This window comes from Triticum aestivum, chromosome 5B (genome assembly GCF_018294505.1).
Source record: "Triticum aestivum cultivar Chinese Spring chromosome 5B, IWGSC CS RefSeq v2.1, whole genome shotgun sequence".
Classification (NCBI taxonomy): domain Eukaryota; kingdom Viridiplantae; phylum Streptophyta; class Magnoliopsida; order Poales; family Poaceae; genus Triticum; species Triticum aestivum.
This window is the reverse complement of record NC_057807.1, coordinates 621,566,860-621,577,134: the sequence shown is the minus strand read 5'-3', so window position 1 is coordinate 621,577,134 and position 10,275 is coordinate 621,566,860. Positions and strand designations below refer to the sequence as shown.

At 49.3% G+C, this 10,275-nt stretch overlaps 2 protein-coding genes across 2 annotated transcripts; one reads left to right on the top strand and one right to left on the bottom strand.

The window, feature by feature from the left end:
• Nucleotides 1–2,177: 2,177 nt before the first annotated feature.
• On the top strand, nucleotides 2,178–3,558 carry LOC123113693 (auxin-responsive protein IAA14). Its single transcript, XM_044534997.1, has 3 exons — nucleotides 2,178–2,431; nucleotides 2,515–2,838; nucleotides 2,965–3,558. Exons 1-3 carry the CDS (start codon nucleotides 2,280–2,282, stop codon nucleotides 3,020–3,022), a joined length of 534 nt encoding a protein of 177 aa, XP_044390932.1. The 5' UTR covers nucleotides 2,178–2,279; the 3' UTR covers nucleotides 3,023–3,558.
• Nucleotides 3,559–4,491: 933 nt separating this feature from the next.
• LOC123113692 (rRNA-processing protein efg1) lies at nucleotides 4,492–9,706 on the bottom strand. The gene is made up of 8 exons (XM_044534996.1): nucleotides 9,443–9,706; nucleotides 7,294–7,423; nucleotides 7,076–7,188; nucleotides 6,762–6,900; nucleotides 6,501–6,609; nucleotides 5,874–5,931; nucleotides 5,549–5,785; nucleotides 4,492–4,748 (listed from the first exon to the last, which is right to left on the bottom strand). The coding sequence occupies exons 1-8, from the start codon at nucleotides 9,605–9,607 to the stop codon at nucleotides 4,743–4,745; spliced, it is 957 nt and encodes a 318-aa protein (XP_044390931.1). The 5' UTR covers nucleotides 9,608–9,706; the 3' UTR covers nucleotides 4,492–4,742.
• Nucleotides 9,707–10,275: the final 569 nt, after the last annotated feature.

Below are 10,275 nucleotides of genomic sequence, written 5' to 3'. Positions count from 1 at the left end.
GCCCGGGCCCTCCCCAATATCCTAATTTCCATGGTAATACTCATATGAACAGTGATATCTTTTTACTGTTACCTGCAGCCGGCCCTCCCCAACATCCAATTATATGCATTCCTGCCTCCGCCACTGTCCACACCAAATATGGCGAGGATATGGGGATGTTCAGGCAGCCCTCCACATAGGATGTGGCCCACCCCGGACCATTTTTTTATTCTTTCTTTTCTCTTTCTCTCTTCATTCCCACCAGTCACATGCATGTGATTGGACAATTTGAGGAGGATGTAAGGGACGTGGTTGTTGTTATCTCCTAGGCCGGCCAGGGCGACGGCCCAAGGCGACAAGATGCAACCGAAGATTGGCACTGGAATCCGAGGCCCAAAGGAAGGAGAAACAGAGCACGGCAGGGGAGCCAGCTATATGAATGAAGATCGAGCAAAGAAGAGGTCGTCAAGCAATGAACCCAACCATTTTCTGTTTTCCTCTATGACTTTCCTCCTTCCCCAATTGTACCTGAAACCTAATTGAGAGGGAGAATCCGAGTGCGTGCATAACAGTTACATACATGCATAAACGAAGAATCAAAACGAACGCGCCTGGTCACTGAGCAGACACGTCCGTGAATGTTTGGGGATCGATATTAGCCGATCGTGGTCGTAGACGCTCTTAATGCACTCTTTTTTATATCAGACTATAAAACTACCCTATGCGAGGAACCATATGTATTTCGCGGCCTAAAAATTTATATAGCCTACGTGCTCCTTCCGTAAAGTAATATAAGAATTTTTACCACATGACACATGTGGTAAGCAATCGAAACAATTCAAAAAAAAAGTAATATAAGAATTTTTAAATCATTACTTTACATAGGAAGCAAAAGAAAATTGCATTCAGCTATCTTTACCGTAACGCGCATACTAGTACATAATTTCCCTGCGCGACAAAGTGGCAGGCGATCGATTTTCCAGAATCATGCAAGCAAGCCACTCGCTCCAGGGAATCAGATCGGGCGAGCCAGCTTTGGTGAGTGGCTAGCTGGCCGGTTGGGCGCGCGGGCGTGAATGCGATCACGAGTGAGGGGGGAGGGGACAGGCAACGACCCGCGGCCCCAGCGGGAAAGGCGTGGCCGCCCCCTACCGGATCGGGTCGACGGCCGCGGCACGAGATGTGCGTGCATATGCGTCTGTTTGTTTATTATTGGCGGTGCATTGCATGCATGCATGCATGCGATGGAGAGCGGGCGGGCGAGAGTTGCATGGGCCTCCGCTTGCGTGCCTCGCCAGCTCGCCGTCTTGTCTGGGTCCGTTGGGCAACCCCTGCGCGCACGAAAGCTGGCCGGTGATATGCATGCATATGCGTCTCTGTGCGTCTCTGTGTATGGCTGCTCACAATGTTTGCCTAGACCGTCACCGTATCGGGCAGGATTGGACCGTGCTCTCGCGTTGTCGTTTGCTTCATCGGGTCACAAGTCGGGTCGGCCAAGCAAGTGGGTTCCGGAATCTTCTGTGTGTACGTATGTATTATGTCACTTGACTGAGATTTTGTTAAGTCTCGGCTGAGAGTCGAGACCTAGCCATACCCTAATGCTAACAAGTTAATGTGTCTACTATATAGTATACATGCAGCGTGCGCGTCCTCGCATGCATAATTACAGCATAATTAAGCAGGGTAGGAAAAAGGTGATCGACTGGCCAACAAAGTACGTACTACGTGCTAGTATCACCTTATTTTACCTGGGTAACCCGTACTAGTATTGAAACTTTTTTTTTTGAAAAAACTACTACGTGCAGTTAACTGACGGGCATGGTACGTACGTACGAAGAGGGCGACATGCATGACCGTGAAGACCAGAGTGGCCGTGGCCGAGCCGCGCGCGACACGTCCGTGCGGCGCGGTCCCACCGCACCGGCCGCCGGGCCCCGCCGCATGTGCCAGACAGCCCGGGGGCCCGCCACCAGGCACCGCTGGGAATCTGCCCCGACCCGGTCCATTACTGCCGGGCCCGCCTGTCTGCCCGGGCCCAGACACAGCACCTCCCTCGCTGTCCCCCCGGCCCACCCGTCCCTGTCCTGGCGAGCGTGTGAGAGCAGCTAGCCGGGCACGCAACCACCAGCCACTCCAGCCAGCCACCCATCACCAACCCGGCCGCTATATATGCGGGGGCAGCCGCGCAACCCAAGCGAAGCAACGTCCGCACCTCAACCTCAACCACACGCTACGCTACCTCCGTCTCCATCCAACCATCCAAGCCTCACGCACTTCTCGTTTTCTTCATCCATCCATCCATGGAGATCATCGACGCTGAGCTGCGGCTCGGCCCGCCGGGCAGCGGCGGCGGCGGCGACGCGCAGAAGAAACGGTCGTCGTCGACAGTGGCACTCGCGGCCACCAGCGAGGCCTCCGGGACCGACGACCACGACGCCGCGCCGGCCTCCAAGTAAGCGCCGGCCACCACAACGTGCATATAGCATGTGCACTGGTTGAGCAGGAGCTAATGGAATTTTTGGTCTGTGCGCGCAGGGTTCAGGTGGTTGGGTGGCCGCCGGTGGGGGCGTACCGGAAGAGCACGTTCCAGTCGGCGTCGGCGTCGGCGGCGAAGGAGAGTAAAGGCCCTGGAGAGGCCGGGAAGAGAGGGAGGCTGTACGTGAAGGTGAGCATGGACGGGGCGCCCTACCTGCGGAAGGTGGACCTGCGGACGTACGGGGGGTACGGGGAGCTGCGGGCCGCGTTGGACGCGCTCTTCGGCTGCTTCTCCTCCTGCTCTTCGCCGGACAACGGCCAGTTCGCCATGGCCTACGAGGACAAGGACGGCGACCTCATGCTCGCCGGCGACGTCCCGTGGGAGTAAGCACACCAACACCCACCTTAATTTGCATACCAACCGACCAACGTCGATCTTTGGTGTGGATCTACATGCTACACTATAACCTGAGTCTAACTAACGAGGTTGTTGTTTGTCTGGTTCTGCAGCATGTTCATCTCCTCCTGCAAGAGGCTGAGGATAATGAGAAGCTCCGAAGCACGATGATGATGACGACGAAAAGGACACGATCGAGCACGCATACATACATGAAGCGATCTGGAGATGATGGAAGAGCCGGCCGTGGCACATGATGAGGAGACGGACACACAGACGCATGGGCCGGATGCATGATCAGGCCATGGGTGAAGGGCGACGGAGGCCGGGTTACGCGGGCACGCGCCTGGCATGCCAAGTACTCGACCCATGTACTCGGTACGAGCGCGAGGCTGGGTCCAGGACTCACAGGCGCGCGCGCTCCGGCGGCCACGCCGGCCGGATCGGCCTGGAGCAGTAGCAGTAGCGGTACTGTTTTGTTGTACTAGTAGTAGTAGGTACATGCATGTACTGATGTACAGTCAGAGGTTCAGGCAGCCATGCAGTAAGAAAGAACTTGTGTGTAGATGCTTAGTTTGTAGTTAACCTAATCTTTTGTACCGCCGAGGAGCTGGGACACGGATCGTAAAATGAGGCTGAGACTAAGCTCCAAATTTGGTGGTCTATTCATCCCTACAAGATGAGTACATTTGATCTGTGTCTGCTGATGATGGCACTAGTCATGTCGAACTGGTGGTAGTGGTGGTGGCGCGTGAACTGTCCATCCCAGGACACGTCCGATCAAGAAGCGACGTTTCATCATATTCCTTACCCCTGTGGCGCCATTGCCATTCCCCTGGCTTTTCCCTTCTCCTTCCATACCACTGTACCCGTTCTCCCTTCTCTTTTCCTGTGGACATATTCCTTCCAAGAACAGTACACATAAACCACATCGATCTGAATGAGATCAAACCTAAACATTCATATCAGCACCAGCAACGACGACGATTTCTGCCAAGACGACTCGTTTTTCTTTTGTTTTACAAACGGATAACACGCACAAATCCCGGAGTCCCTGCTCCGTGCAGCGGCGCGGATGTAGAGGAGTCGCTGCATACGAATGTAGAGGAGTCACTGCAAGTCTGCACCGTACGTCACACACAGCATAACCGGGACCTCCACCCCCAATCCTCCAGGGCCATGGCTGCACGAGCAACCAAATCCTGGCCAAAACGCAGGCGCAGGATAAGGAAGCGTAGCCGCCCGATGTACTACTCCACTCCAGTAAGTAACATTGTGCTATCACTACACATGCCCGGTAAAAAACATTGCGAGAGGGTAAGGTTGAACATTCTTCTTGGAGGCTATGGCTAGCTACGGACAAGGCATGCCATGCATGATGATGACGATGATACAGATGCGGACCAGACAGTGGGGAGACAACACTTCAGCGGCATCACGCGTTACCAGGTCATGGGATCGCAGCGGCGGGCAGGCAGGCAGGTCCACACCCCACAGACCACAGCCTGGCAACCACATACGTACTCGGCAAGGAGACGGTGAGAGCGTGCAGCATGGCTTTCAGGCAAGAGCACAGCGTGTGCTCGCCCGAATGGAGCTGGCACCCAGTTGTAAAGAGTTGAAGACATACTCAGGGACAATAAGAACGAGCAATGTCGGGTGTTTACGACGGTAATTTGTTCTGTATCTGCAAGACAAACGGGGGCGGGGCGACGGGAGGGAGGGTTCATTTTACATCAGAGAGAGCGAGCGTACAAAATCATCTGCTTGCTCAGGCACACTTTTGCTGGGTTTCTTCCTCCCTTTTCGAACCGACGAGCCATGAACGAAGCCGCGCTTTGGGATGGAACAGATCTTGGCTTCTGCTCTTCTGGAGGATCGGAATATTCATTCATGCCTGTGGAGATGGACAAGCAGCAGCAAGCATCATGAGACTTTTGTATAATACTGAAGTACAGGGCTACAAGGTGACATGGTATCGGTGGTGTTGTACGCAGGCAGACAAATGGTACAAAGGTAACCAACTAAGATATTATTCCCAATGATATAGCTTCCCCACTTGTGTGAAAAAAGTCCAAGCATAACCAACTTACAGTTATACACATACATACATACATGCTACACACCCAGACACCATGTGGAAAGATTTCTCTTCACGTTTGTCAGATTTTATTATCATGACTGTTCTTATGAATATCATCTTGGGATAAATAAGCATGCAACATCTGAGTCTCTCTAGAAAACGGTACGCCAACTTGTGTAAAATAGTCCAGCATAACCAACTTACAGTTATAAACGTAAAGACATACACACACACAGCATGTGGAAAGATTTCTCCTCATGTTCCTTAGATCTTATTATGAATGTTCTCATGGACATCTACTTGCCATAAATAACCATGCAACATCTGAGTCTCGCTAAAAAACTGTCCACCAACTTGTGCGCAATAGTCAAGCATAACCAACTTACAGTTATACATATACATGCACCACACCCACAACATGTGGAAAGATTTATCTTCATGTTTGACAGATTTTATTAGTCTGACTGTTCTTATGGATATCTACTTACGATAAATAACCACACAACATCACTGACTAGAAAACCTTTAGGTTCAAACCATCGGAGTTATTTTCAGTCATATATAGATATCAGGACATAATGTACGAAGGCTAAAGCATGTATGCAAAGTTATACCTGCTTCTTTTTCTTCGGTCTCCTTTTGCGGCGTGGCTTATGAGCATCAGAATTTGAACTCAGAGTGCTGTTGTGATCTCCAGAAAGATTGGATGCTTTCCTATTTTTGAATGAGTTACCGCTTGTGCTGGTCGAAGCATTGCTAGAGCTGGACACCGCACGTTTATCCGCAGATCTAGCTCTATTAGGTGGTAATGAGCGAGGTGGTGGCATAAGCACCCGAGCATCTCTCTGCCGCTGCATTGCATAGTAGTGGGCTTAAATATAAGGAAGCAAAATTGTGACAGCTGATTGGAAACACTGGAGACGCAGTGCAGAAAATAACCTGGTTCTTTTCATCACTCGACATACCAGACGCTGCCCTACCTGAAGCACCAGGTTCTCTGGAAAAAAAAGCATTAGAATATCTTTCCGTGCTATGCAACATTTATGTAGTGATGAAGTCACTGAACATAAGATGTTAAGGCAAAACAGATACAAGGTTACGATCCAGGCTGAGAAAATCTGTGGGGAATAATTTATTAGAAAATATTATGTCTTCCCACCACAAATTGAAATGATTCAAACTGCATGAGCATCAACCAACTAATGAAATGATTATAGACCCTGTTTTTCGGGAACCAGCCTTGTCCCTTGACTTCAAAACTAAGCTGACAATGACATTTGCCATGGGAAAATCGTCCGGTCATAAAAAAAATGCTATCTTGCAGACCCAAATAGGATATTTTGCAGCAGTAAAGCAACATTGCATGGATTCACTTACATATCATGATTACTCACAGATAGTTTTAGGATAACCCAATTTTATTAACGCACCCGTATGCAATAATCTAAGCCGAACTAAACATTAATTGGTCACCCCGTGTAATGTTCGCAGAGTAACAAATTTATAGCATGATATACCACTGGGAACCTAATAGCAAGTACAATGTCCAAGAGTTGTGAATCATACTTTGTACTTTTATCGGTAAGCTCATCATCTGCCTCTTCATCACTTGAACTTCCAGACATAAAGAAATCATCTTCACTCACATCCAAGGTGTCATCGTCACTGGCTGTCTCTGTTGGGTGATGCAAAAACAAAATTCAGTGCTTTAGACAGTACATATCTAGCCAACAGGTGGAACATATTTCAATGTAAACATGAAGGTTGAAGATGCAATCATAATATAGATAAATCAATAATTGAAAGCTAATCAAGAGGAACATGTACCTTCTAGGTCCTTTCCATTTGCTGCCGCCGCGATGAGATTCTCCTTGATCTGTTTACGCCATGCATTCCTTTTCTCCACAACATCTGGTGTATTACCCCCGGTGAATAAAGGGAAATATTTTTCTTTCTTTGGGAAAAACTGCACAAACAAAGATAAATAACCTTTAGCTGAAAATTGAAGGAGGTTCAATGGTTCTAGAACAAGTACCAGCCATGAATGAGACCAAGGATACTCCTTGGTCCTAAAGAAATATACAAAATCCCATGCCAAAAAATGGTTCACAAAGCAAAAGAAAGAACGTCAGTGAGCTTACTCTAACATATTCAAGATCTTCTCGCAATGTTGCCAACTTGTTGCTGGCCTCATCAGCATTTAAACGTTGCTGTTTATCAAGACGCCTTATCATCCTCTCAATCTTTCGCCTCTCTGTGAAGTTAGAATGCCCACATCAAAAAAATCATAAGGTCATACAGGCAGACAGTCACAAAGGACACTAGAAACGAATACAAACAAAGGTAAGAGGACACCGACCAAAAAACTTTATCTTTCTATCCCTCAACTGTATTGTGCGTTGCATGGCCTCTTGAGTCTGTTTCTCTTGCTGTCTCTTTAGTTCTTCCAATTTCTTCTCTTGAGCAACCCTCATGTCATTAGGAAGGTCCTGTAGATAAAATATGCAAGATCTCAATACAGGTCTCAAATGTATGTAGGGCTAAGGCTAATATGTGTTCTGCAAAATGGCACCAGATACATATGGAAGAGGCCCCAAGTCTGCCAGAACTTGTCATTTGGGGAAAGCTTTGAGCATCGATTCCTTAATTTGGATTAGTATGAATCAAAACATATGTGTATAACTATGTGCATCAGACATCACGCATGCCAGGCCTGGAAACATGGATATGCGAAAACCCAGTGTATCAGGCCCGGATACTCGGATACATTCAGATATGCACAAATATGTACCTCATACGTATCAAAGGAATTTCTATTTAAAAGAATACGCCTGTGATACCTCCAGAATACATAAAAACCCTACACGACCCCAACTATATACAGAACGCCCCGCTGGCCCCCATGCCCACCTGAGAGCCACACTTGCCCTACCTGATCACCGCAACACCAGCAAGAAGGCCGGCCTTCGGTGTTCCCTCCACGCATCTGAGAACCGTCACTCCTTCCCCCATTAGCACCGCCACCCCTAATCCCTCTCCCTTGACCTAAGTGCCTCCATGCAAGGAAGGAGGCCAGCCTCCAGTGCTCCCTCTCCACCCATCTGGCGCTGCACTGGAGAAAAACAAGCTAGCCACTGCTCCACCAGACAGATTTGAGCACCGCCTCCTTCTCCTGCATTTCCTCCCAGGCTCCAACCAACCAGAGAGGCAACATTTTGGCCACGGTGAGTTGAGACTTTACCCTTTCTGTCCTTTGCTTGCTGAAGTTGGTCTTCTCGTTGTCTAATGTTGTATATGCCCTATGTTTTTAAGGCGACGCTTCGCTTTAAGGCGCTGGGGGGGCGCCTCGACGCCTGGGCGCCTAAAGCGGGCATATTTGCAAAGCGCTGGGGGAGCGCCTCGACGCCTAGGCGTCGCCTTACAGACGCCTTGAAAACATAGCATATGCCTCACACTTTAGGATGTGCCGGCAAATATATATGCAACAGGCCTTTGTGGAATCACGTGGACATCTTAGAAGGAGGTGCAGGAGGTGGAGGAATTGGGCGATTCAGATGCAAGAATTATACTCAGGAAGACAAAGGAAGCTACAACAGAGTCAAAATGGATTTGCTTGATATCCAATAAGGGGGTCAGATCATGCCCACCCTACTCTTCGGCAGCCTTCAAATTGAAGTTGCAGTTGCTGAAGAAAACTAAAATCATATTTACATTGCATTTTCATGTTTCTATCACCTTATTAGCATTCCTAAACTGTCCTGTTTTCATATAACCATTAATTTCTATTTTTAAAAATATTTATTATATATAGGCAAACATATCACAGTATCTGCACTTTTGAAAGAAAAAAATGCCATGCGGCAGTACCGGTGTTTGTATCCATATCGCCATATCTGGGGGCAACCGAGTGCACAAGTGTTCCTTGAATAGAAGTGAATTTTCCACCATCAATGGTGAGTGGTGACGTTAATCCTACTTGTTTCTCAGATAATTAGGGCAACCTGCTAAGCTATAAACCACTCGTCATCGACCCAGAGTCCCAGACTGCACTTCCAAATGGAGGACAGCAATCAAATGTTATTCCTGACATTTTTCAGATGTATCGAGCATTCAAGCTAAGGCTTCCTACATAACATCAGATGTACGGTTCTCAAGCAACGTTGTATCGAGCATTCGAGCTAAGGCTTCCTACATAACATCAGATGTACGGTTCTCAAGCAACATTGCACATACCCGTGCCAAAGCCAGCATCAATCCAGCTACAGCACTAAGCTCTTGAAATCCTTAGAGCGGGCACTAAACACAGCTAATTGCAAGCAAAATGGGGCACCAGTCGGACCATCTATGACTGCAATCCCTACACTAGCAAGTGGCAATCGACACTAATTGAGCCAAATTTTTAATCAACAAAGTCCGAGCAAGCACTGCTCGACCACAACAAGCATAGCCAGTCCACGAGCCACCACCACTGACCGGTAACCACAGGCGAGCGAGGAGAGACCCAGTACCTTGCGGAGGAGGCGCTCGGTGGAGCGAATCTGGTTCTTGAGCGTGACGGTCTTGAAGACGGCGGCGCGCTTCCGCTTCCGGTCAGCGGCGGGCGCGGGCGCGGACGCGGAAGGCTTGGGGCGGCGTGCGGCCGGGGCGCGGCGGGGCTGGCCGCCGTGCGCCATCGCCGGAACCCTAGGGCGGCGGAGGAGGAGGGAGGGGTCGTCGCTTGTGCGTGGCGTGCGGGCTGACGTCTGAATGGCCGTGGGGTTCCTCGGTTGGGTTGGGCCGGATCGGTCATGTAGAATGCCCGGCCTGCCATGCGCAGATGCGCTTCAGCGTTTCCGTGACCGGCCAGGCTGTCAGTGACTCAGAACTGTTTTTTTTTTTGTTCGCGTGGTGACCTAGAACTGTTGGTAGTACTCGAATGGTGACACGTCAGCTGACTGAAAAAAAACTCCCTATCTGGTGATCTTTGTGAATGGCCGACTCAACAAAGAGCTTGTGCTTGGCAGAATGTCATGGCCTCATGGGGCTCTTTTGATAGGAGCCCCCTTGCTGTCCAGCCAAAATGTTGACGTTGACTTAAATTTCACGTCTTTTTTGGATGGGCTTCAAAGTTTTGGCGCGCCAGCCCACCTCAACTTTTCCTCTCTATTTTTGCGTCAATTCACCGGAGAGATGAGGTGACCGAATGGTCTGTCAATATTTTTTTGTACGCCCATGATTCGGCGGGACGCACTTGGGTAAGAACCAAACAGCCCCCATGTGTTACAGATTTCGAGACTTTATTAGGTGTGGGAATAGTTGTTTGGGAGATACGGTGTTTGCAGGTGATGCTTCATCAACTTGG

Coding starts and splice junctions, on each gene's coding strand:
- LOC123113692 (XM_044534996.1), bottom strand. CDS start 9,607: ATGGCGCACGGCGGCCAGCCCCGCCGCGCCCCGGCCGCACGCCGCCCC. Junction 6,901..7,075: donor AAGATCTTGAATATGTTAGA/GTAAGCTCACTG, acceptor TTGTTTGTGCAG/TTTTTCCCAAAGAAAGAAAA. Junction 5,932..6,500: donor CTTACCGATAAAAGTACAAA/GTATGATTCACA, acceptor TTTTTTTTCCAG/AGAACCTGGTGCTTCAGGTA.
- LOC123113693 (XM_044534997.1), top strand. CDS start 2,280: ATGGAGATCATCGACGCTGAGCTGCGGCTCGGCCCGCCGGGCAGCGGC. Junction 2,432..2,514: donor GACGCCGCGCCGGCCTCCAA/GTAAGCGCCGGC, acceptor CTGTGCGCGCAG/GGTTCAGGTGGTTGGGTGGC. Junction 2,839..2,964: donor GCCGGCGACGTCCCGTGGGA/GTAAGCACACCA, acceptor CTGGTTCTGCAG/CATGTTCATCTCCTCCTGCA.